General features: G+C 58.1%; 1 protein-coding gene across 2 annotated transcripts; it reads left to right on the forward strand.

The window, feature by feature from the left end:
* The first annotated feature begins 413 nt into the window (after positions 1–413).
* FMNL1 (formin like 1) lies at positions 414–25,511 on the forward strand. 2 transcript variants are annotated; one of them, XM_068976570.1, is made up of 26 exons: positions 414–542; positions 9,510–9,593; positions 11,023–11,136; positions 11,779–11,852; positions 12,223–12,306; positions 12,623–12,760; positions 14,825–14,933; positions 15,635–15,711; positions 15,898–15,991; positions 16,874–16,948; positions 17,262–17,372; positions 18,344–18,493; positions 19,057–19,158; positions 19,329–19,581; positions 19,797–20,126; positions 20,321–20,445; positions 21,096–21,298; positions 21,752–21,986; positions 22,148–22,216; positions 23,033–23,113; positions 23,202–23,331; positions 23,466–23,629; positions 23,865–23,966; positions 24,114–24,209; positions 24,466–24,586; positions 25,099–25,511. In XM_068976570.1, the coding sequence occupies exons 1-26, from the start codon at positions 414–416 to the stop codon at positions 25,200–25,202; spliced, it is 3,354 nt and encodes a 1,117-aa protein (XP_068832671.1). In that variant the 3' UTR covers positions 25,203–25,511. The 2 variants fall into 2 exon arrangements, with proteins under 2 accessions (XP_068832671.1, XP_068832672.1); XM_068976571.1 differs by lacking the exon at positions 25,099–25,511 and adding an exon at positions 24,756–24,847.
* Positions 25,512–25,594: the final 83 nt, after the last annotated feature.

Below are 25,594 nucleotides of genomic sequence, written 5' to 3' on the forward strand. Positions count from 1 at the left end.
CGCCCCCTCCCTCCAGCCCGCCCCCCTGGGGCTGGGTGCGTAGCGGCGGCGCCGAAATGCGGTTTGCGCGCACGGGGAGAGACAGCAGAAGTTAGAAGATCGCCGAGGGGGGAGCCCGCGCCGCAGCTTCCTGCCCCCGGCCCAGCCCTCTGGCCCCGGCGGCCTGCAGCCTGACTTCCTCCCCCCACCCCGCAGCTCGCCGCCCGGCTCCTCGGACGGGGCCGCCCCGATGGGACGCCGCGCCCCGGTCCCTGCGCGCCGCTGATCCGAGCGCCCTCGTCGCCGAGCCCCCGCCGCCGCCGAGAGCCGCTGCCCGTTTCGCCCCCGCCCGAGGCCAGGAGCCTTGACCGCCCTCCCCGGGAAAGCTGGATTTCCGAGGCTGGAGGCGCCTGGCCGACTGGGTGGGGACCACCATGGGCAACGCGGCCGGCAGCGCGGAGCAGCCCGCGAGCCCCGCCGCGTTGGCCCCCAAGCAGCCCACGGCGCCCAAGCAGCCCATGCCCGCGGCCGGAGAGCTGGAGGAGAGGTTTAACCGGGTTCTGGTGAGCATGACCCGCGGTGCGCGAGGCTCGGGCGTGGGGTAACAGGGGCTCATCAGGCGTCCCCGCCCCCGGGGGCTCAGGTACCGCTTGGAGATCCCCGGCGGCCCCTCCAGGGTGGGTGGGAGTGACAGTGGTTTCTTTCAGAGTGACTTAGCACTCTCCCCCCAAAACTTTCTTCTGCGATCGCCCAGACACCCCCTCCCCCAGAGCTTCTGAGTCTAAAGGTCTAAACAAAAATGTCCTGTGAGGAAGTTGGGAGCGCGACGGTGCTGTGGGGTCCTGGGGGCACCTCCTTTCCCTCTGCACGCAGGCCCAGCTGCCGGGTGCAAGTCTGGAGCATCTGCTTGTGTTTGGGGTCCTGATCTGCTGGTGTCTGAGGTGATGGGAGCTGGGTTGTCAGGTCATGCAGAGGGGCTGGCTGTGTTTCTCCCTCCTTCTGTGTCAGGGAGTGCTTGTCTGTGGGTCCTGATCTTGGGCCTCCCCTCGCACCCACTAGAGGGATTCAGGTTAGGAAGGGCGGGGTCAGGATGGGTTGGTCGCTCTGGCTTGGGGTGGAGCAAAAGTCTGAAAGCCCCCCTCCCGCACTGTCACCTGCTCCAGGGAATTGGGGGGGCTTGGGGACTAGGCAACCGGAGAGGAAACTACCAGCTCAGACTGAACCTGGAGGCAGTTAGTGGGTGGGGGATCCAGAGCTAAGTCAGGGCTCCCTAAGACCTGGTGGAAGAAGGGAGGGCCAAAGGCCCCTCATTCCCACTTCCCTCTCCCGACCTCAGCCCTGTCCCAGGCTCCCTTCTCTAACTGATTGCCTGGTGGCCTGTCTGCTGTCAGCTCCCTCTCCAGACCCTGGGTGACAGGCAAATAAGGCCGTGCTTTTCCCCAGAGGCACTTCCAAGTCTGAGCAGGCTGGCACTGCAGGTCTGAGGGTGGGGGCCCGAGGGTGCTGCAGGCAGCGGAGCCAAGCAGGCCGGTGGCCGTCCCCTCCACCTCCTTGACATCACTTCCCCTCCCCTGGCCTGCCGTGAGGCCCTACTTGCCAGATCCTCTGCATGGCCCCTCCTAACAGTTCCTGGAAATCTTGGCTGCTGCCCCCTCCCAGGAGAAAGACTAGGAGGGATTGGAGGAGCTGTGGGGTGGGGGTGGGCTCTGATCTATCCACCTTGCTTGATTCGGGGAGAGGGAGGCAGGGAGGGGGAGGACCCCTCACACAGCCTAGGCTCCTAGGGCCCTACCTCTCCACCTGCTTCCCTTTCCCCAAACCCATGGCTGCACAAAGCTGAGCAGGGCGGAACGGAGTGGGAAGGGGGAGAAGGGGCCACTGGGGCCTGAGTTAGTGGTGGATCCCTGGACCCCAGCCAGCTTGAATGGGGGGACACCATTCTGTATTTCCCTTAAGTGTCTATGGATGGGGGGTTGGGCTTTTGGGGTGAGGCCCAGGCCCAGTCCACGTTCTCTGTTAGGAAGAGACAGGGAGGAGCTGTGTGAATAATTCAGACCCCTGGAAAATCCAAAAGTCAAGGGTAATGCCTGTGTAGGACTTGATTGCCCTGCTTGCGTGTTTTTTTTTTTTTTGGTCCTTTGCTCTGATTGGCCTAGTCTGACACTGAATGCCACTAGGGGTGCCTGAGAACTGGGCGTGGAGGGTGGAGGCCCAGAGAGGGGTCTGAGGGTGTCTTGGTAGAGATAGCGGTAGTGGCTGGGTGGAAATCTAGGGCACCAGCACCCACTGGGTCTCACCCCTCCCAACCCTCAGGAACCCTAGTGTGTTTACACTTCCCCCTTCTTCCTGGGAGGGATCAGTCTGTCCCATGTCTTGCATGAGCAGAACATACCCAACCCAAGGTCGCTTGGCTAAGAACCCGGCTTCTCGAACTCCTCACCGTGTCCTGGGATGACACCCTTGGCTCCTGCCTGAGGGTGGCTGGGGCTGTGGATTTGGCTAAACTTAGTGTGGCCCAGAGGGTAAAGAATCTGCCTGCAATGGGGAAACCCAGGTTTGATCCCTGGGTTGGGAAGATCCCCTGGAGAAGGGAAAGGCTACCCACCGCAGTATTCTTGCCTGGAGAAGACCATGGACAGAGGAGCCTGATGGGCTACAGTCCATGGGGTCATAAAGAGTCAGACATGACTGAGCGACTAACACACACACACACATAGGGCAGTAACAAGGATTACAGGAGGTGCCTCCATGGAGCAGTAGTAAAAAATCCACCTGCCAATGCAGGAGACGTGGGTTCGACCTCTTGGTCGGATAGGTGTCCACTGGAGTAGGAAATGGCAACCCAGTCCAGTATTCTTGCCTGGAAGATTCTATGGAACAATTTGCCTGGTGGGCTACAGTTCATGGGGTCACAAAGAGTCAGACCTGACTGAGCAACTGGGCACTGCACACCCTCCATCTGAATGCTGCCTCCTTGGCCAGAGCTGAGTCTTGTCCTCAGTGAACATCTAAGAGGAGAACCTCAGACTGCTGAGGGGGTGGGCCTCACACATCCAAGGATCCTCCAGTCTGGATGGGGGAAGCACAGACAGCCCTCCCTTGGGGTTCAGTCACATGTCCCCAGGGAACCTCTCTCTTCCACTGGAGCTCAGCCGTTTCCTCCCGGGTGGGGAGTAGGATCCCATACAAAACCACTGCTTGGCTTCTGGCAGTGGGACCCCTCTTGTGGGTCAGGGGTAACCCGACCAGACCCACTGCTAGACAGGAGGTGAAGGTGCTTGTTTTCCCTTTCCCTGGGGGCAGCCTTTTTCCCAGGCAAGAATGGGTGGTAGGGGCTCTTTTTCCGAGGAGGCTGTGAGAGAGAGGGGTGCCCCGGCTTAAAATGGGGGTGGGGAGAAAGAGCAGGTTGCGCCAGGGTTTCCGCCTGCTGCCTTAGCAACAGCTGAGGAGCGATGGCTGCCCAGAGACATGGGCCTGCTGCGATAGTGGGAAACCAGCCCGCCAAGCTCTGTGCTCTCGCCTCTCCTACGCCCTGCTGAACGCTGGGTGTCTTCCAGCCCCTTCAGGCCTTCCCCTGCAGGGGTCAGGGTTTGGGATGGTAGGGCACTCTTTCTAAGGCCTGCTGGAAGTGCCAGGCTTACAGTCTGGCCTAGGACACCCCTGAATCTGTCTAAGCGGGGAGGAGCCTGTAGCCTTGGGACAAAGGGATCAAGGGAAGGCGCTGTAATGTGCTGGAGGCCAAGTGATGCTGGCATCTGAGGAGAGAGGAATTCACCGGATGGGCCTGGCACCTGGGGTGCCCTTAGCATGTGCCCAAGGTGGTGTGCACCTGGCCAGGCTGTATGGGGAGATCAGGATGGTCCCAAGCAGGGTGTGGCTGCTGCGAGTCCTGCTTTTAGCTGGACCCCTTCCCCATGGGGACTGGGACTGGAGGTGAAGGGCAAATGTGGGTCATTCTGTCGACTGCAACCAAGGCTCTGCCTTCTCGATCGGTCCCTCTTCTGGGGTGGGCCAGACGAAGTTTGGCGCATGGAGCTGTGAGGTTACTCCAACCCCGTGTCTCCTGTCTCTGGGGTCTCACATGGAGGATCTCGGTGGGGCTGTGGCTCTGTGGTCAGAGGCTGGGCTGGGCTGTGCAGAGGCCGTGGGATGCCATTCCCAGCAAGCAGGTCTGGCACATGCTGCCCCTGGAGATCCGGGGATGTGGTCGGCGTGATTCACAGTGACATCTGGCACCAGTTGGCAAAGAGCTGGAAGGGGGAGAAGGGCAGGAACAGGTGGGGCTGCTCTTGGGGCCCTGGGAGGTGGCTTAGGCTTCCCAGTCTCTAAGAAGGACAGGGCTTACTCATGGGAAAGGCGGAGGAGCTTCCTTGGGCTTTGGGGTCATGAAGTTGAGGATTTGAGCTTCGTCCTGGCCACTTACTACCTTTCAGCAAGTTACCCACATGCCCTGAGCTTCAGTTTTCCTCATGTGTAAAAAAGATAAGAAAAATGGTTATATGTCAAGGACTCCCTTGGCGGTTCTGCGGTTAAGACTCCTCTTCCACTGCAGTGGGCGTGGGGTCAGTCTCTGGTTGGAGAACTAAGATCCTGCACTCCATGCGGTGCGACCAAAAAATCAAAAGGGTACGTGTGCCTGCTCGGATCGTCGAAGGGATTAAATAGAATCCAGGGGATTAAGCAGAGTGCTTAGCGCGATGCCTGACACAGAGTAAGTGCTCAATAAACACTGTCCGAGGACGGAAGGATGCTCCTCTTCATCTCGGGGGCCCTTCGAGGAGGAAGGAGCCCAGACCCTGCCTCCTCCCTCCCCCACCTCCAGCTTCCAGACCAACCGCAGGTGCCATCTTTAGTCTTTGACCGGCGCAGGCCAGGCTGCCCTCCCTGCCATCGCACAGGTCAGCCACGGTGGGGCCTTGGCCGGAAACGGAAACCGCGGGAGGGCGGGCGCAGCCCTCCTGGAGGGTGGGGCAGCTCGGTGCTAACGGTAGCTGCGCGCGCGGAGAGCGGGTGCGAGGCCTCCACTTCCCTCTGAGAGCGGGTGTGCTGGGGGGGGGGGGGGTTCCCCAGTGAGTAAGAGCTCGGTGTGGGCAACAACAGGAAACGCAGGGTGCTGGGTGGCAGGAAACGGGGCAGGCTGTTCCTGGTTCCTCAGACAGGCCCCTGGGGCCAGGCTGTCTGAGGAAGACCCCTGGGGCCCCGGGACCCACGTTTCTCATTGCTCTGAGCGCTCCTTCTTCGAGGAAACTGAGGCTTCTTAACCAGCTGGCTTCGAGGTCACCTTGGGCAAGCGGCTTAATGGCTCCAGGCCTCAGTGTCCCATTTGTGAAGTGAGGATTAAGATAGTATCTGTTGGGTTGGCCAAAAAGTTTGTTCGAGCTTTCCTGTAAGTTGTGAACTTTTTGTCCAACCCGATTCTTTGTAGGCTTGTTGAGATGTAAGTCACATGGCATAGGGTGAATGTTTGGAAGGAATATTCATTATTATCATTTTTTTAATCGGAGTATGAGTACTTTGAAAGTGAAGTCGCTCAGTCGTGTCCGACTCTTTGCGACCCCATGGACTGTAGCCTATCAGGCTCCTCCATCCATGGGATTTTCCAGGCAAGAGTGCTGGAGTGGATTGCCATTTCCTTCTCCAGGGGATCTTCCCAACCCAGGAATCGAACCCGAGTCTCCCGCATTGCAGGCAGACGCTTTACCGTCTGAGCCATGTTATCACCGTTGTTAGTCTCCTACCAGCTTGGATGATAAGGGCGGTGCCTGCTGCCCTGGCTTCTTGCCCTAGGTCCTGCCATGGGGACCCTTCAACCCCGATGGGAGAAGCTGTTAGCTTTGTGAGGTTCTCAGCACCTGATTCTAGGGCCAGGTTACCCCACATCCACCTCTACACCTTGGATTGCTTATAAGAGCCTTGGAAAATCTATGTACCAGAATTTTGAAAAGTGGATAAAATCGATTGTTTCTGGAGCTGCACTGAGAGCTCTAAGACCAAGGTTGAGGCTACATAGAGGTGGGTGGGAGAGATGGATAGGGAAGTGGGGGCTTGCTTCTGGATCCATCAGGCTGTGGAATCCCTGTGGGGCTGGTCTGAGAATTTGGGCTGGTGTCCAAGTTCAAGGGCATCCTGGGGCTTGAAGGGCTAGACATCCTAGGGAAAGGGTGGGCAGGTGTGTTGGGACAGAGTCTCAGCTCAAACTGAAAGTGAAACCGGAGGGTGTGGCTATGTCCAGATGTAGCTGGAGCCCCTTCAGTTTCCAGGGACACCTGCCAAGATGTCAGGGAGGCGGAGGGGGGGACGGCCTGCAAGAGGCTGGTCTTGAGTGTGCAGGGCTGGAGGACCCCTGACACCCAGAGAGGGGGGCAGGAAGGAGGTGGAGTGATCCCCCACACATTCTAATAGAAGCTTCTCTCAATCAGGGTCACAGTCATGCCCTGAGATGAGTTGCCCTCACAACATGAAGGGCAGCGGGGGAGGGGGCTGAAGGCTCAGTTCGTTTTTTTGGCCAAGCTTTGGAGTCAGGTCTGCTTTATCCGGCTCTTTTCACAAACTTCTGCCCGCCACACATCCCTCGCTTTTGGGGCTTCAGTGGACTCCCATGACCCCCAACCTGTGACATGTTTCTTCATCGTGGTTTGCCCCTGAAGAGTATTGTTACATCAAAGCACGGCACCTCACTGGGTAGTCCTGGGAGCCCTGAGTCTGAGGCAGAAGGGAAATGTGCCCATTTTATGGAAGAGGAAAGTGAGGCTGAAGGAGGCAGAGAAGTAGGCTAGGTGGGTCCCCTGAATCCAGCTCAGGTCCTCCACGTCACAGCCGCCTCCCTCTCCTCCTTTTGCAGGAGGTGGGTGTCTCCCCCCACACACAGACACCTGGACTTCACAATCCTTTCCTATCTCATTTGAGCACTGTCAGACAACCTCCTGCTTGTCTCCCAGCCCCCAGCCCCCGGGTGCTGCCGCCTCATTAAGGGCCCCAAGTCGGTGGTCTGTGGATGTTTCCAGGGTGGCCTCACCCTACTCAGAGCGAGTGGCATCACCTGTCCCTCTCCTGCTCCCCAGGGGACCTGTCTCTTTTGGTGGGCACCTCCAAGGAACAGCTGCTAATTAGCGCTCAGCGCTGTCAGAGCTATTTCTGATTTCTGAGCCTAAATTTAGCCTGTCTGACAGGCTGGAATGCAGGCCTGGGGGCCTGAGGAGGCCCAGGTGGGGAAGGGGCAAAGGGGTGCCCTCCCCTTCACCACAACTGGACAGGTGTGCCAGCCCAGCAGAGGCCTCCCCCTCCCCAGTAATAGCCATGGGGTGGAAGTGGGGGGGTGCACCTGGGCGCTGGTTCCCAGTCAGCTTGGGGCTCAAAGCCAGCCTGGCTCCCCTTGTCCTGGCTTTCTAACCTTGGGCAGGTCATCAACCTGTGCTTGAACCTGTAGTGTATGGGTGACGGTGAGGCCAGTAATGGTGGGGGTGGGGGGAGGCGGCCCTCTGTGAGCAGGGCTGGTCAGCCCTCAGGCAAAGCTGGCATCACAATTGTTGGAGTCATTATGAGAATTAGTTGCTGCCTCTAGAAGTGCCTCAGAGCCAGCAAATCCCCAGGGTGGGTGAGGGCCTCGAAGACCCCTATCAGGAAGCAGCGGTCCCCTCTAAGGCTAAGCTGCTGAGCCCTCGCCCACTCCTCTGCACCCTTCCCCTTCTCCCTCCAACTCCTTCCTCTGTGCTGGCCACCAGTCCAGGTTCCCCTGATGTTGCCTGCTTTCTCTCTGCTTCCTCCTCCATGCCCAGTCTTGGCTCCCCCACCCCCTCCACCTCAACCCTGCCCCACCCTGGGTCTCTGTAGGGTGGGAGGATGGATCAAGAGAGCCCAGGGAGAAAGAGAGAGACAGAGACAGAGGATGGCCCCAGGGAGGACTTGCAGCCCGTGGACCCTGCTCTGGGCTCCAGGGCCCCTTCCTGGGCTGTCCCTTCCAGAGGGCAGGAGTGGTCCAGGCCCTTGGCGCCAGGTTGGGGGAGGGTGACAAATGAGACTGAGGCAGTTTCCTCAATCCAGGCTCACTTTCGCAACGGGGGAGAGGGATGACGTAGTCTCATCCCCAGACTCCTGCTCGGGGAGGGGGCCTGGTGGACAGGATGTTTCACCTCTCAAGTGGGGCCCTGGCCGGAAAACTTGGGCAACCAGGGGCCAAAGGCACCCAGCTTCCTGTTGTCTGGGGCTGACCGAAAGCTGTGATTTTGGGGGTGAGATCTGGCCAGAGCCCCGGAATTAGTCGCAGCACCCCAGAGAGGAAGCTGGCTGAGAAGCCTCGAGTGTGGGTGTGGCCCCGTCTCTGCTCCAGCTGTGGCCTCCGCTTAGAACCATGTGACCAAGGATGTGTAGTCTGAGCCATCAGCGTGGATGGTTGGGGGGTGGGCTCCTCCATCCTGGGCTGGGTCTCTCCAGGGTTCCCACATCACCACTCAGATTCTGAGCTCCTTGAGGGCCAGAAGTGTTTTTGGAACCTGACACCTAGTAGACCCTCAATAAACCTGGGTTTTACTGAAATGAGGTGAACTGGCATCATCTCCTGGTTCTATTAGGGGGACACTCAAAGTCTGGGGAGGTGGGGTGCCCAGGAAGACCCTAGTGCTGGTGGCACCTGGTGATTCCATAGCCCTAGGTGGGACCTTAAGCTTGTCTGTGGGGAGAGGCTTGGCAGCCACCTTGTAGCCTTGTCATCTGTGGCTGGGGGAGGAGGGCCCAGGCAGAGCAACGCTGACCTTTCTTAATTCTGGAGGGGAGTCCCAGCCTGGGCCACCAGAGCCACAGTGCTGCCTGCTCTCCCCGGTTCCTGTGACGGAGTGGCCTTCCCCTGGAATCTCCCTGGGCCCTGCAGCGGTGATGACCTGATCGGAACTCCCTGCCTGTCTGACCTCATCCCCCTTGGCCTATCCCCACCTCCTTCTGTCCCGAAGTGATGAGGCGGGAGGGGGCTGGGAAGGGCTGGGGGCTGTTGAGGGCTGTCGAGGGCTGTCCTGTAAGAGGCTTTGTGGTGGTTGTGAGACACAGGCACCCTGAGCTGGGACTAAACACACGTGGTGTCTGCTAGCACATGGGAATGGAGCATGGCGCACGCCTGGCCATACTTGGGCTTGAGTGAAGATTGGACCCGGTTAGCTTCCCACCCAAATGGGAGAAGAGATGATACGCGCTTATCACACATGGGGAAACGAGCCCAGAGGGGCCTGAGATCCCCAGAAGTCAGGCTGAGAACCCATGCTCCTGCTCCCATGCCAGGGGTGACAGAGCTCAGGCCTCGGAGTCAAGCAGGCTCAGATTCAAACCCCAGTGTCACTTTCTTGCTCTTGGGCCTTTGGAGAGGTGTTCTACCACTGGGCCTCGGTGTTCTCCTTGGCTAATGCTCCTTATCTCCAGGGTGCGACGGGGACAGGGACCCATAGGGAGCTGGCCTCTAGGGGGCCCCCTGAAGATGCTCAGGCTCCCCTCCCCTGAATGTTGGATCCCCAGACTCAGACTCTTTACCTGGTTGTCTTCCTCCCCAGAACTGCATGAACTTGCCCCCGGACAAGGTCCAGCTGCTGAGCCAGTATGACAACGAGAAGAAGTGGGAGCTCATATGTGACCAGGTGGGCACAGGCTCCGCCCATGGGCAGGGAGGGGACACTGCCACGACCCTGCCCTGGCGCCAGCGTAGCATCTGGGAGGGGGCTGAGGGCGTATGGTGAACTCTGAAATCCCCTTCTCTTGGGCATGAGCCTCGCCAGGGACCTGATGAGACATGAACCCGGCTGGGTCTGCCCTCTGAAGAGCTGGGGCAGGGGCTGGCCCAGGACACTGGCCAGTGCGGCTCTGGGAGCCCAGAGGAGCAGCCTTTGGGCTGGGGAAGAGCAGGTGCAGTTCCAGGGTTGGACATCTTTGTTTCACCCCTTGGGAGGGGAATCCCTGTCCTCCTTTGACCTTGGGTCCAGAGGACCTGCAGTCAATCAAGCCCCTTCCCAAGTCAGCCAGCTTCCAGATGACAGAGCAGGGACCAGAGCCGTTGGCTCCTGGTGCTCAGTCAGGTGTCTGGGTTTGCCGCCTTCTTGGCTCACGCTGGCTGCCCGGGCCCTCTGGCTGTGGGGCCGCTGTCCATGGTAGCAGCGAGGACCCCTCTTGTACAGCCGGGCGGGGTGGGGCCTGACTGCTGCCGTGATTCAGCAAGGGAAGGAGACTGGGGGTTGGGGAGTTGGGGAGCAGGGAGCCTCCCCTGGGAGCCAGGGCTGGGCCTTTGGCTCCAGCTAATGGACTGGGATGGGAGGAGCTGGCAGGGCAGGAGTCTGGGAGGTGAGGGCGGGGAGCTGTCTCTGGAGGTTCGGGGCTAGGGTAGGGGTCTTTGTTCTTTGGCATCTCAGGTTGGGCACATAAAGGCCTGGGAGAAGTGAGGGGTTGAGGGTGGTGGCGGGCATATCTGAAGGGTCTGGGTTGGGAAGGGAGGGAGCTCCTTTGGACAAGGGGCTCTGGTGTGGCCTCCACCTCTTGTCTGAGTGGCTCCTAGAGCCCTGTGGGGCCGCTGGGTTGAGCGTTGGACACTCGCACACAGAGGTCCCTACAGAACAGCTGGGGTGGAGCCCTGGGGGAGGGAACCCCAGCCTTCCCGGTGCTGGCCCCTTCTCAGGCCCCTCCTCAGGCCCCTCCAGATTGTTTTTCTGCCTTGTATTCCCAGCTCTGGGCGAGGTGAGGCCCAGGGAGGGCAGTGGGCTGCGAGGGTGCCACCTACTGGCCTGCTCGAGTCTCCCCTGCCAGGGTAGGGTGTATGGTAGGACTGACCCCTCCACACTCCACCCAGGCTGTGACCATGAAGGGAAGGGATGGCCTGGCCCAGCACCAGCTATCTCTTAAAGTGGCCCGGTGGATTGTTTGGGTTTGTGCCTTTGATATTCAAGGTGGGAGGTTTTAAGACAGTCTGGGACCTCGGATCCGGATCCGAGCTGAGAAAGAGGCTCTGGGACAAAGGCTGGCCATTTGCCCTGGGGTGGCCTTGGTTGGTACCATGTACATTCCACTGCATCTCTGCAGGAGCGGTTTCAAGTCAAGAACCCCCCAGCAGCCTATATCCAGAAGCTGAAGAGCTACCTGGAAACCGGTGGCGTCAGCCGAAAAGTCGCAGCAGACTGGATGCCCAACCTCGGGGTATTTGTCCCCCTTTCTCTCTGTTCTTTTCCCCCACACTTTGCAAGCACTGGGGCAGCTGGAGAAACTGTGCGTGTGAACTCTTCTGCAGGCCTGTGTGGGTACCCAGATGAGGGTGTGTATACAGGGGACTGCAAGTGCCCTGGGTGTGCACTTTTATGGGTTCCTTTGCAGTTCCTGTTTGTGTTCTGATGTGTGCACTTGTATGTATTTGTGCAGTGTATATGTACACGTGTGCACACTGTGCACAGGGATGTGTGTGTGTGTGTGTGTGTCTTATGTCTGTGTACCCCCGTACTTGTGTATGGATGTGCACATGTGCATGGGTACCCAGGGTGTCCATGTTTGAATGTGTGCGTATCCTTTGTCCACGTGTGTGTGTGTGTGTGTGTGTGTGTGTGTGTGTGTGTGTAAGGAGGCATTGGTGTGCATCTTTTGTGTCTGCACATGGCCGTGTGGTGTACACCCTGTGTGTTTGTGTAGGGGGAGTACGTGTGGCCTGAGAATGCTTATTCTGCCAGGCAGTTGTGTGGAGGTGGTGGGGGCGGCTGAGCGTGAAAGGCCAGTTGTGGGGGGCCGGCGGGCCCTGTTGGCTGAGGCCCGGGCCCCACCCACCAGACTCCCCTTGTTTTTGGCTCCCAGTTTAAGAGGCGAGTTCAGGAGTCCACGCAGGTGCTCCGGGAATTGGAGATCTCTCTGAGGACCAACCACATTGGGTGAGTGAGGGCTTGGATTTCTGCGGCGAGGATTGGGGAGGGAGAGAGCTCTGCCAACAGGGAGCTCCTGGGGGCCCCTTACTATCCTCCCCATGCCCATCCCAGGCTGTGCCTGTGGGGTCCCCCTCCAGGATGGGGGTCCAGAACAGCTTCCCTGCCTCCTCTCCCGCCCACCCTTGGCTGGTCTCTTGAGGCGTGGCTGGGCCCTGGGTCCTGTCCGAGTCCTAGCATCCTCCCGTGGTGTCTCCGGGTCTTCTGAGGCGGGGGCTGGTTGCTGTCTTCCGGGGGAAGGGCTCTGGGGCCCCTTGCTGTGCCCACTCGGGTCGGTACCCCGTCCTGGCCGACCCTCAGGAAGCCCTGTGTCCTGCAGATGGGTGCAGGAGTTCCTCAACGAGGAGAACCGCGGCCTGGACGTGCTGCTTGATTACCTGGCCTTCGCACAGTGCTCCGTCGCGTAAGCCGGCCCCGCCCTGATCCCTTCCCTCAGAGTCCACACCTTCCTGCCTCTCGCCCACTCCTTGGCCACTTCCAGACAGTCCAGACTGGGCCCAGTCTGGAGCCCTGCAGTGGACCCTGAGCAAGGCCCCTTCCTGAAGGCCCACTGTGGACGGGGACGGCCAGCTGGGACCTACTAGTGCCAGCCCTGCGTCAAGAACACACGCCATTGCTCCTCCAGCCCCTAGTCTCTCCTGCAGTCTCCCCTGGTGCCCCCCGCCCCTCTCTTAAGGGCCCTGCTGGGCTGGCCTCCATCCACACTCTAACCCTCGCAGGTACAACATGGAGTCCACAGACAACGGGGCCCCAGGCTCTGAGAAGAGCAAGCCGCTGGAGCAGTCGGTGGAAGATCTGAGCAAGGGTCCGCCCTCATCCTTGCCGCCCCCACCCAAGAGTCGCCACCTGACCATCAAGTAAGTGGGCCTCCCCGCCTCAGTTGGGGTGGCAGGGGGCAGGGTGAATGGAGATTTCACCTCTGACCGCTGTACTCAGCCTGCTCCACCTGGGCCCTCGGGGTGGTGGGAGGACTGCCTGGCATCGGGGATCAGAGTAAGGGCTTCTCACAGGGCTCAGGAGATGGGTGTTTTAAGAAGCCTTTGGGGTGAGCACTTAGAGGCTGGAATTTGAGGGGGGGTCTGGGATAAGGAGGGGGTTTCTGGGTCAGGGGGATCCCTCTTATATTCATCTAACTCCCTGTTTTCTCCCACGCGGCCTCCAGGTGCCCCCCTTCTCCCCGGTACGTAGCTTGCCTAGGGGCTGGTGCATGCCTGGTCAGCTCCCAGGGTGGTGGTGGGATTGGGTGAGGTGTTCAACTCAGATGACACCCCTGGATTCAGCTGCTTCGGATACATCAGCCTACCCTAACTTAAGACATTCAGCTGGGCGGGCAGGAGAGGGGAGATAGCCCTGAACCCTCGTGCGGACCCTGGGTGCCTCCCTTCCCTTTCTGGGACAGGAAACCAACTTCGTCTTAAGACCCAAACTCTCACAATATATTTGTTTCTTTCTTCTTTTTTAAAATTTTTATTTATTTGGCTGTGGCAGGTCTTAGTTATAGCATGTGGGATCTAGCTCCCCGACCAGGAGTTGAACCCGGGCCCCTTGCGTTAGAAACACAGAGTCTCGACCACTGGACAAGCAAGGAAGTCCAGCCCTCTCCCCAGTTTTTTATTGTTTAGTAGTTTTTAGTTATTTCTGGCTGTGCTGGATCTTTGCTGCTGCTCGGGCTTCTCTCTAGTTGGTGAGAGGAGGGGCTATTCTTCGTTGCACTGTGGGCTTCTCACTGCAGTGGCGTCTCTTGTTGCGGACCATGGACTCTGGGGCGCTTGGGCTCAGTAGTTGTGACTCCTGGGCTCTAGAGCACAGGTTCAGTAGTTGTGGCCCTGTGGCTTAGTTGCTCCACAGCACATGGGATCTTCCCAGACCAGAGATCGAACTCAAGTCTCCTTTGTCTCTTGCACTGGCAGGCAGATTCTTTACCACTGAGCCACTAGGGAAGCCCTCCCCAATTTCTTTGTTCATTCATTCATTCAACAAACATTTTTTTTTAGCATTTACTATGTACCAGGCATGGTGGTAGGCGCTCAGGTCGTCTAGTAGGGGACAGTGTGTGATAGGCTGTCATGGAGGTGCGACTGTGAGCCCTAAGTAGGGAAGTGCACTGCCTGGGCCACGAGGAAGGCCTCCCGGAAGAGATGACACTGGAACTGTGTCCTGCAGGCTTCCCAGGCAGTGGTGGGCATGGGGAAGGGCATTCCAGGCAGAAGCAATAGCATCAGCAAAGACTCAAGAGGCATTTGAGCGGTGACGGGAATGTGGCAGGCAGAGGGAGGAGTTGGGTCTCCCAGATGTTGGAAATGGGATAGAATTGTCCTGAGGACGCGATGTGGAAGTTTGGTGCTGTGACAAGGGAAAAAAATCACCTATCTTTTATCAAAGAAATCAACACATTCATATAGCACTTTGTGCCAGGCACTGTTCTAAACTCCTTTCATAGTCTCAACAACCTTATCAGGAAGGTGCTGTTATTACCACTGTTATTTTACAAAAGAGGAAACAGGCCCAGGGAGATTAAGTGATTTACCTTGCGAACCCTGAGCTGGGATTTGACCCAAGGCAGTCTGAATTCGCAAGATGGAAGATAAACCCATGTGGCTACGAGCGCCACCTTGTGGAGATCATATTCATTGCGGTTTACAAGCTTTGCAAGTCTTTGCCTTCTGTAAGCTCTCCATATATTAAGTCCCCATGATACAGCAACTCTTTTTAATGCCACCAAGTCACTGTTAGGAGTCTAAGTCCCTGACTTCCCCCTTAAACTCCCCCCAAAATACCAAGCGCCAGGCCTAAGGACTGAGGAGGACTTTCTGCCCTCAGCCGGCCTCTTTGGTTGTGTGGACAGGAAGCCATCAGAGTGGTGGGGGGAACAGGAAGGGTTTGGGATTCTGACCCTTGCTGCCTCCTCCCCACCCACCCAGGTTGACCCCGGCTCACAGCAAGAAGGCCCTGAGGAATTCCCGCATCGTCAGCCAGAAGGATGACGTTCACGTCTGTATCATGTGCCTGCGTGCCATCATGAACTACCAGGTTGGCCAGCGGGCCTGGGCCTTGGGCACTGACTGTCCTCCCTGGGGACTGCCTAAACTGCTGGGGCTCTGGGACCAGTGGAATCCTGGGGACCGGCTGTTAGCTTGAGTCTTAAGAGGAGAAGCACAGATTTCTGTTGCCTCTTAGCCAGGTCACCTAGAATACCCTGGACATGGCTAGGGGTGTGGACATACGCTACATGGGGGCATAGGCACCCCCATCAAGAAAGGCTAGACATCCACAGGAGGGCAGTCTCTGGGTTATTTCGTTTGGAGGGGTGATTGGTGAACCCAGTCCTTCCTCACTCAGCGGGCCTCTCAGGACTCACTGTGTCCAAGATGCCGAGTCTTGACACTGGGTTTTGAACAGATGAAGGTATTTAAAAAAAGGGGGCAGGCTCTGGCTACCACTGGAGAGGCTGTGGCTGGATATAAAGAACTTCCTGGGAAGTCCCTGATGCTTCAGTGGCTAGGAATCCATGCTCTTAGTTCTGGGGGCCCAGGTTCCATCCCTGCTCAGGAAACCAAGATCCTACAAACCACCCAGCACAGGCAAAAAAAAAAAAAGAACCAACAAAGAACTTCCTAGGGCACTTAGATACCTGGATGGCATGGTGCTCACCATGCCGGAGGCATGGGACAGGAGGGTGCTGGCAGTCCTAGGGGTCTGCCCAGAGGAGCTGACCTCTCCTTTCTTCCTAGTCCGGCTTCAGCCTCGTCATGAACCACCCAGCCTGTGTCAATGAGATTGCTCTGAGTCTCAACAACAAGAACCCCAGGTGAGGTCCCGGCCCCTAATCTTTCTTTAGATTCTCCTCCTACTTAACCCCTTGCCTACTCAGTCCCCCAGTTCTCAGGACCGCTGCCCATCAGCTTCCCTGTCCTCCTCCTTAGCCAGGCCCACGTCCACCTGTGCCGTGGGGCCTGCGTGTTCTCCAGGGACCACCTGCCTCTTCTCTCCCCAGAACCAAGGCTCTGGTGTTGGAGCTGCTGGCGGCTGTTTGCCTGGTGCGGGGAGGACACGATATCATCCTTTCCGCCTTTGACAACTTCAAAGAGGTAATGGAGCCCCCACCTAACATGTACTTGTTTGGAGCCCTGTTGCTGGCAGGTGTGGCCTCTGCTGGGGGCAGCTAGAGATGCTGGGTAGGTATTTGGGGGGTGGTTTCCTCATCTAAAGGGAAGGTACAGGGTCACACAGAGGCCCCGTCTGGGGTGACAGGGACAACTACGGGGACTTGCTGAACCTCTGACCTTCAGTTTTGCCAGATCCAAACTGGCCTTGATCCATACATCTCAGAGTCACCGACTCTGGTCAGAGGCTCATGAGAAGTAACTGCATGAGCGTATGATGCATAAGGCAGCGTATGGTCTGCATTCCTTGAATGGATATTTATCGAGGGCCCGCTATGTGTCAGGCCCAGAGTGGGCAGTTGGGATACATTAGTGAACAAAAGAAACAAAGGAGGCAGGGGAATACAGATCATCAGTGATACAAGAAACAAGCAAATTACACGGTGTCAGAGAATGATAAACATTCTGGGGAAAAAAAGCCAGGGAGCCTGTAGAGGGAGGGGGAACTGGGAGGTTGCCGGGTAGTCAGGGAAGCCTCATGGAGACGGTGAGATGTGAGCAAAGCTGGGAGGGGAGTGAGGGATTGGTGTGGTGGCTGTCTTCAGTAAGAGCTCATCAGGCAGGTGGAAGAGCAAGTGCAAAGGCCCTGAGGTTGGAATGTACTAGGATGCCAGAGTGGCCAGAATGGAGTCAGTGTTGGGGAGGGCTCTGAGAGATCAAGACGGACAAGAGGTTTTGAGCCGAAGAATGATGTGGCCTGACTTAGATTTGAGAGGAGCCCATAGAGGCATAAGGGGGTGGGCAGCTGGAAGACGGCTTAGGTGATATGTCACTGGGACCTCAGTGACAGCCATTCCTCCCACCCAGGTATGTGGAGAGCAGCACCGCTTTGAAAAGCTAATGGAATATTTCCGGAACGAGGACAGCAACATCGACTTCATGGTGAGCTCAGGCCTGGGCTGAGCTACCCTCGGGTGCCAGGAGCAACTAGGAGCCTGGTATCTGGGATCTGGGCTAAGCTCCTGCCAAGTATGAGAACTGAGTGATTGCTGGAGGAGGGGTGGATGTCAGCAAGAGGGAGGCTGGGAGGAAGGGATGTGAGGGAAAATACGTAAGGGACACAGCCTGATTAGTGGGGTGAGAAACAGGGCAAGGGTGGGGGGCTTGAGGATAAATTAGGGGGTGGAAGTCACTGAGAACCCCCCCACCAAGAGGATCATAGACCTGCTCACTGCCCCGTACCCCCACCCTGTAGGTGGCCTGCATGCAATTCATCAACATTGTGGTACATTCAGTGGAGAACATGAACTTCCGTGTCTTCCTGCAATATGAGTTCACACACCTGGGCCTGGACCTGTACTTGGAGGTTAGCCCTGCACCCCCTACCCCAACCCCAACCCCGGGACTTAACCACTTGCCTGCTGCAGAGTATGCCTCAGTGGTTAGCATCTGTAAAATAGGAGAACCGCAGAAATAATAAAGACTATTATTATTTTGCCTGCTGCAGAATAGGCACCCAGGCCACGGAGCGGTTGTTGTAGGCTCTAGAACAGGCTCTGAGAGGCCCTGGGTCTGACTCTGGGACATAACGGGGAGCACAGAGTCTAAGCCAAAGCAGGAACTGGCTCTTGCTGTATTGTTCTGGGTCATGGGAGAGTTCCTTGCTCTGGGGAAGGTGGGCAGAGGGGCTTGGTACTTCCTGGTTTGGCCTGAGCAGACAAGCTGTAGCTTTCTTCTGATTTCTCTGTGAGGCTTCCCAAGATGAGCAGGGCCTTTGGAACTGGATTTTTGAAACCCAGAATCAACGAAAAGTGAAAAGTAGGCAAGGGTTATATGTCCATTCCATGGAATATTATTCAGTCACAAAAAAGAACAAAGTACTGATACATGGTACAATAGGGATGGGCCTTGAAAACTTTATGCTATTATGCTCAGTGAAAGAAGCCAGACACAAAAGCCATATATTGCATGATTCCCTAAAATGAAAAGTCTGTAATAGGTAAGTCCAGTAGAGAGAGATTGGTGGTTGCCAGGGGCTAGAAGAGGAGAGGATGGGGGAGTGGCCGCTAATGGGGACAGGGTTTCTTTTGGGGGTGATGTTCTGGAATTAGGTAGTGGTGAAGGTTTGCACAACCTTGTGAATATACTAAAAATTATTGAATTTTACACTTTCAAAGAGTGAATTTTATGGTATATAAATTATATCTCAATTAAAAAAGAAAAACCCAAAGTGGGCTATGGCTCAGGCCCCTTTGTCTTGGCTCTGGTGGTGGTGGTGGGGTATTGGAAAGATCCCTCACACCAGGCCTTACCCTGCACCTTCCGTCTGGGGGACAGAGGCTTCGGCTCACGGAGAGCGACAAGCTGCAGGTGCAGATTCAGGCCTACCTGGACAACATCTTTGACGTGGGCGCGCTGCTGGAGGACACTGAGACCAAGAATGCTGTGCTGGAGCACATGGAGGAGCTGCAGGAGCAGGCTGCCCTGGTGAGAGCTGCCCCTGACCCGGCAGAGAGCAGGCCCACAGAGCCCCCCACGCTGATAGCAGGCACCGGTTCTAGGTGTGAATGGGGGCCCCCTGAGTTTGACCTGAATCCTTTGGGTGTCTCTCTCAATGAATGTCCATTGAGCTCCGCCCCTGGGTTTGACCTGAATCTTTTGGGTGCCTCGGACACGACTGGAGTGACTTAGCAGCAGCAGCAGCAGCACGTGAATGAATGTTCATTGAGCACCTCCCCTGGGCTTGACCTCTGAGGAAGGCAGATCCCCTCTCCTCCAGGGGCTCAGACACCAGGCCCTGATTTGGGTGGAGCTGGGTGCCTGGAGTCCCCTGCCAGCCCAGTCTCCTCTCCATCTCCCTCCTTCATTAGTGGGGTCTTGGTTCCCCCTCAGGACTTCCCCTACTTGGGTTCAAGTGCCAGGCTTCCCCAGGGCTAAGCACATCCGGAAGCCTCCCCCAGCCCTCCAGGCAGGCATGCCTGGTGCCACCCCCTCAGCGGCCGTGCCAGTGCCCGGCTGCGGGGGGAGCTCACCATGTGCTGGTGCCACAGCTCACAGAGCGGCTTCGGGACGCGGAGAACGAATCCATGGCCAAGATCGCGGAGCTGGAGAAGCAGCTAAGCCAGGCCCGAAAGGAGCTGGAGACCCTGCGGGTGAGGTCGCGGGGAAGTGGGTTGGGCCGGGAACAAAGGGTGGGCCGGGCTCCCAAGAACAGACCATCTTGGGGCTTCTAGGCTTGACCCGTCTCTCCACCCCGGCAAGAGAATGGGGGCTTTTTGCCAGGCTTGCCGGTGGTTCCTAACCCCTCCCCCGGGGCTCGCAGGAGCGCTTCAGCGAGTCGACCCCTATGGGCACCTCCAGATGTCCGTCTGAGCCCGAGAAAGTGCCTGCCCCTGTCCCGGCGCGGCCGTCGGCCCTAGAGCTGAAGGTGGAGGAACTGGAGGAGAAGGGGTTAATCCGTATCCTGAGGGGGCCCGGAGATGCAGTCTCGATTGAGATTCTCCCGGTCGCTGTGGCAACTCCGAGCGGCAGTGATGCCCCGACTCCGGGGGCGCCTACCGGCTCCCCCAGCCCAGGTGTGCAGGAGCTTCAGGCTGGTGGAGGAGGCGGGTAGGAATGGGGGGCTGCAGGGCGAGCCTGGGGACGTCTCGGGCCGGGAGAGGTGGAAGAAGTAGGTTTTGGTTGCGGGCGTGGCTCAGGTGCGGATGGGCCGCGGTGGGCCTAGTGCGCATGCGCAGGGCGGGGAGGCGAAATTGATACCACTTTCTTCCCGCCCCCTCCCGGGTTCTAGCCTCGGAACTCCCACCTGTAGCAGAGTCGGCTCCTGGAGCGGCCCCGCTGCCGCCGCCGCCGCCGCCGCCACCACCCCCACCGCCACTGCCCCCACTGCTTGGACCCCCCTCCCAGCAGGAAGCCCCACCCCTGGCGCCCCCTCTGGCCCCGCCCCTCCCAGGCATCCCCGAGCCTCCGCGCCCCCCGCCGCTGCCAGGCGACCAGCCGCCCCCACCCCCGCCGCCACCGCCGCCTCCCGGCGCGGACCGGCAGGTTCCTCCGCCGCCCCCGCCGCCTCCGGGAGGTCCCACTGATGCTCAAGCAGGGCCTGACTCAGGGATGGGCCCAGGTGAGTGGACTGCCCAGGGCAGAGGGGCAAGGGAAGGGAGGCTAGAGGGAGGGGCTCTGGCTTCACTGTCCTCCAGGACCTTCTGTCTGTGGGCCTCCAGCTTGCCTTGTCTGTCCTCGTTGGACCCGGGTAGGGTTCCTTCAAGCCATCCCACCACCTACTGCCCCAGTGATCACTCACGCCCTCTGTCTCAGGAGTGAAGGCCAAGAAACCCATCCAGACCAAGTTCAGAATGCCACTCTTAAACTGGGTAGCCCTGAAACCCAACCAGATCACAGGCACTGTCTTCACTGAGCTCAATGATGAGAAGGTGCTACAGGTGAGTGTGGCTCTGCCTTGCTGCCAGTGTGGGCACCGGAGGAGGAGGGGACCTGCCTGGATCATGCTGGGCATGGGGGGTGGTCACCTCCTCTACCCATTTTACAGAGGAGGGCATGGAGGCCCAGGAATGGGGGTTAAACCAATCTAGTTTAGTGCATCTAGTAGGCAGTGTATCCTGATTCCCCTGGAGACTTTCCCTCCAACCCTGTAGAGGGGTCAACCTCCCCTAAGCCTGGCCTCTCTCTCCTCCTCTCAGGCCCCTCGCTCACCACCTTCCCACAGACACCCAGGGCCTCACTTTCAGTTTTCTAAAAGGGATGTGTTCTGTTGCCTCCAGGCCGTTGCTCATGCTGTCCCTCTTCCTGGAATGTCCTTTTTCTCTTTTTAACCCTGGCGAGTTGAGCTTTTCCTTCAGCTGAAATGGCTTAGAGTCTAGGTCCCCTGGGTGAGGTACTGCTCTTGCTTCATCTGCTTACCCCATTTCCCCTGTCAAGACCTGTGATCAGGTTGAGTACTGACTGGTTTGTCTCTCTGCTGATGGTTTGGTCAGGGCTGGGTAGATGGCTCTAGCACAGAGCACAGTGTTCAGCCAGGATCGCAACAGACTCTGGCCCCGCCCAGTGCCACCTCCTCTCCCTGCATCCCCAGGAGCTGGACATGAGTGACTTCGAGGAGCAGTTCAAGACTAAGTCCCAAGGTCCAAGCGTAGACCTTAGTGCTCTCAAGAGTAAGGCAGCCCAGAAGGCCCCCAGCAAAGCCACACTTATCGAGGCCAACCGGGCCAAGAACCTGGCCATCACCCTGCGCAAGGGCAACCTGGGGGCAGATCGCATCTGCCAGGCCATCGAGACGTGAGTACCTCTGCCATGGGCTTGTGGGCAGCCCAGCCCCTCTGCTAGGACGGTGTTGTTGGGCAAATCCTAGTAAAAGAGTCCCAGCTATGGGACACAATCCATCAAGTTTCATACCAACGCTGGTCAGAGGGTAGAGGAGGAAACTGTGCTCCCATTTTCAGGTTAAGAAAACTGAGGTCGTACTGTGATTCCATGCCCAGATGGAGATGTTCCTTTTGTCTTTTGCTTCCTTGCACTCAGGCTCAGGCATTTACAGCTTGGGTATCTGTCACTGATATATGTCTGGGATTCCGGGCTTCCTAGCTTCCAGCTTCCTCTGACTCTTATTCTCTTAAGCTGTTGGTAACAGCAAATACTTAAGTTCATTTATTCGATCAAGTGATGGGGTAGGGGTAGTCCTGCTCTCAAGAACTGGTGGGTATGAAGTGATGCCGACCCCTCCCCTCACAGGTATGACCTGCAGACCCTTGGCCTGGACTTCCTGGAGCTGCTGACCCGCTTCCTGCCCACAGAGTATGAGCGCAGCCTCATCACTCGTTTCGAGCGGGAGCAGCGACCAGTAGAGGAGCTGTCAGAGGAGGACCGCTTCATGCTGCGCTTCAGCCGCATCCCCCGCCTGCCCGAGCGCATGAACACGCTCACCTTCCTGGGCAACTTCCCAGACACTGCCCAGATGCTCATGCCGGTGTGCGCGGGCTGGCAGGGTGGTGCGGCCTGGGCTGGGATGGGGGAGGAGGCAGCTGGCAGCCTGGTCTCCGAGAGGGCATCTGAGAGTTCTGGAGCCTCCTACCAGCCTCCCCCTTGCTCCTGCCCCAACTTACCATGCCTCCCCCATCCCGCCCCCAGCAACTGAATGCCATCATTGCAGCCTCAATGTCCATCAAGTCCTCGGACAAACTCCGCCAGATCCTGGAGGTGAGACGCTAGGGCAAGGGCCTGGGAGGCAAGAGACCACCCATGATGGCTTGTGTGTTCTGGGTTGTGTGAGAGGGAGACCCAGGCCCTGCCCTGTGACCCTGGGCTGCACCCACTTCTCACTTTTGGTGGTGGTGGCGGTCACAGTAACTTTGTTGTTGATTTTGTTGTCATTGGTGTTTACATAGTTTTTGGTGGCGCTGCATCCAGGCTCAGGATAACAATGCTAAGGTGGGGTTGAGGGCCACATTCCAACAGCCCACCTCACACCCTGCCTGAGGGTTCATTAGCAGAGCCTTCTATTGTCTGAGAACCAATAGAAATGGCTGAGAGGGGCATTGACCCCACAGCCTCAGATGAGCACAGACTTGAGTAGGAACAGGTGGCTAGGTGGTAAAGAATCTGCCTGCCAATGCAGGAAACGCAAGAGACGTGGGTTTGATCCCTGAGCCAGGAAGATCCCCTGGAGTAGGAAATGGCAACCCGCTCCAATGTTCTTGCCTGGGAAAATTCCATGGGCAGAGGAGCCTGGGGGCCTATAGTCCATGGGGTCGAAAAGAGTCAGACATGGCTGAGTGACCAAGCACAGCACAGCAGATGACCAAATTGGGTGTGCCATGGTGTTAGCTGTGCACATGTGTTAAACACGTGTGTACATGTGTCACGGACCTGAGGCATCCATGCAGGAGTGTGGTGGCTGCCGAGTGGCTTGTTCCTGGCCACCTTGTCTTCTTGTGTAATTTATACTTTAGGGGGTTTCCTCAGCCCTGGCACCCGGCTGAGCTCCCCATCACCCACTTGTCCAACCTCTTGCAGATTGTCCTGGCTTTTGGCAACTACATGAACAGCAGCAAGCGTGGAGCAGCCTATGGCTTCCGGCTCCAGAGTCTGGATGTGGTAAGGAATGGGGGAAGGAGGGGGCCCCCTGACCTGCAGGATGGGGGATGGCTGGGGGTGTGTGGCTTACAGCAGGTCCTCATTGCAGCTGTTGGAGATGAAGTCGACTGACCGCAAGCAGACGCTGCTGCATTACCTGGTGAAGGTCATTGCTGAAAAGTACCCACAGCTCACAGGTTTCCACAGCGACCTGCACTTTCTGGACAAGGCTGGCTCAGGTATGGGTGGAGGGTGGGGCTCAGCCCTGGGGATGGATAAAGGTTGGGAGAGAGCCAGGGAGCTCAGGACGTAATGGGACGGGAATGCTGCCTCTCTGATTCTTTGTTTCTCTACTGTCCCACCTCCTACTCAGTGTCCCTGGACAGCGTGCTGGGGGATGTCCGCTCCCTGCAGCGAGGCCTGGAGTTGACCCAGCGGGAGTTTGTGAGGCAGGATGACTGCGTCGTGCTCAAGGAGTTCCTGAGGGTCAACTCACCTGTCATGGATAAGCTGCTGGCAGACAGCAAGACAGCTCAGGTGGGCTGGGGAGGTGGGGAGGCTCGGTTGGGGGTGAAGGGCCACCTAGGTAGGGTTGTGTAGCCAAGGCCTGGAGCCCTGTGACCCAGCAAGAATACCTTAGGGGATGGCACAGGAGGTGGCAGCCACCTGCCTGGAGGAGGAGAGATGAAGTGGCCAGTGTCCTAGCGGGTAGAGAGCAGTGGTCAGGACCTGAGGGGTCTGCGCTGGTGAGGCTGACAGCCTGTGCCCACAGGAAGCCTATGAGTCTGTGGTGGAGTACTTCGGAGAGAACCCCAAGACCACATCCCCTTCCATGTTCTTCTCTCTCTTTAGTCGCTTCATCAAAGCCTATAAGGTATGTTTGTTTGATGGGCAGGCTGGGACCCATGCAGGGCATTGCAGCCTCTCCACATGGGCAGTGGGAGGGGTGGGGGATATTTCTGCTGGGGGAGGACTAGGGAAGGGATGACTCCCCTCATGCAGACCCACCTTGGCTCCTCAGAAAGCCGAGCAGGAGGTGGAACAGTGGAAGAAGGAAGCAGCTGCCCAGGAGGCAGGCACCGACACTGCGGGGAAAGGGGAGCCCCAAGCACCCAAGGTAGGCAACTGTTGCTGAACTTGGTACTGGGATCCAGCGATGCTGATGCTTCACCCCAAAGATCTGGTCCTCCTCTGCACCCTCGTGTTTATGGACTGACCCTGCCCAAGGCCAGGATGCCTCTGTAGCCTGTGGTGGGGAATGAGTTCCTTTCCCTCATGCCAGCTGTGGGACCAGGCAGGTGGTCTAGGGTTTAGTGGTACAGGGGGACAGGAAATCCTGGAGCTGGAGTTATATACCCTCGCCCTCTCCCCAGTCCCCTCCCAAGGTCCGGCGGCAACAGATGGACCTCATCTCTGAGCTAAAACGGAAGCAGCAGAAAGAGCCACTCATCTATGAGAGTGACCGTGATGGGGCCATTGAAGATATCATCACAGGTGGGGGCTTGGCAGGGGCTGTCCTGTCCTGGGCCTTTCCTACGCTGTCTTCCATCCACCCCCCAACCCTGGTGGGGTCGGGATCTGTCTGCCTCACTGCCTCTTTGCTACTTTTTCTGTCTTTTTCCCTTTTTCCTTTCTCTCCTGGCTCCTTCCTTGCAACCCTCAGTGCTCAAGACGGTGCCCTTCACTGCTCGCACCGGCAAGAGGACGTCCAGGCTCCTCTATGAGGCCAGCCTGGGAGAGGAGATCCCCCTCTAGCCCCCAGGTACCCACCAGCCCGGCCTCGGATCCCAGTGGCTGCTCACAGCCCTTTGGGCTCCTGGGGGGTCTGAGTCATGCTGCCCTCCCCTGGGCCAGGCTAGGGGCTGGGGTGTGTTGGAAGGAGGTCTGATAAACAGGCTCCCTCCCACGTGCGCACAACCTGGAGGGGTGAGGCCTGTGCCCTGGAGTGGTGTCCCAAGCCTGGGCAGACCCCTTGAAAAGTAAGTGTCTCTCCCCTCCGCCGCCAGATCTACGGAACCAGCCCTACATCCGCGCAGACACAGGCCGGCGAAGCGCTCGTCGGCGCCCCCCAGGACCCCCGCTGCAGGTCACTTCCGACCTCTCGCTGTAGTCACTATTTCTGCAGATGGACTGCGAGGCCTGGGAGAGCGGGGCGGGGAGGGGCAATCCGGGACTCAAGGAAGGTGGGACTCACTTAGCTCGGCTGGGCCGGGCAGCCTCCTTCACCAAGGTCTCCACCCCTGAGCGCCCCTCGAATGGCAGGGGCACCCCTCATCTTGCCACAGGGAGAGGCATCTCTGCCCCACCCCCCCAAATGCTGCTTGCAGCACCCCTCTTCCTCCAACAGCCATACTTAGCCTCAGCGGGAGCCCGGCCTGTAACTTATGTAAAGGGTAACCTCACGCCCCTTCCGCTCTCCCCACCCCGACCCAGCTCCGAGGACTCTCCATGGACCTTATTTTTATACAAGATTAATAAAGACGTTTGCAAAAGATCCGTGTC

The sequence above is a fragment of the Capricornis sumatraensis genome, chromosome 8 (assembly GCF_032405125.1).
Source record: "Capricornis sumatraensis isolate serow.1 chromosome 8, serow.2, whole genome shotgun sequence".
In the NCBI taxonomy this organism is placed as follows: domain Eukaryota; kingdom Metazoa; phylum Chordata; class Mammalia; order Artiodactyla; family Bovidae; genus Capricornis; species Capricornis sumatraensis.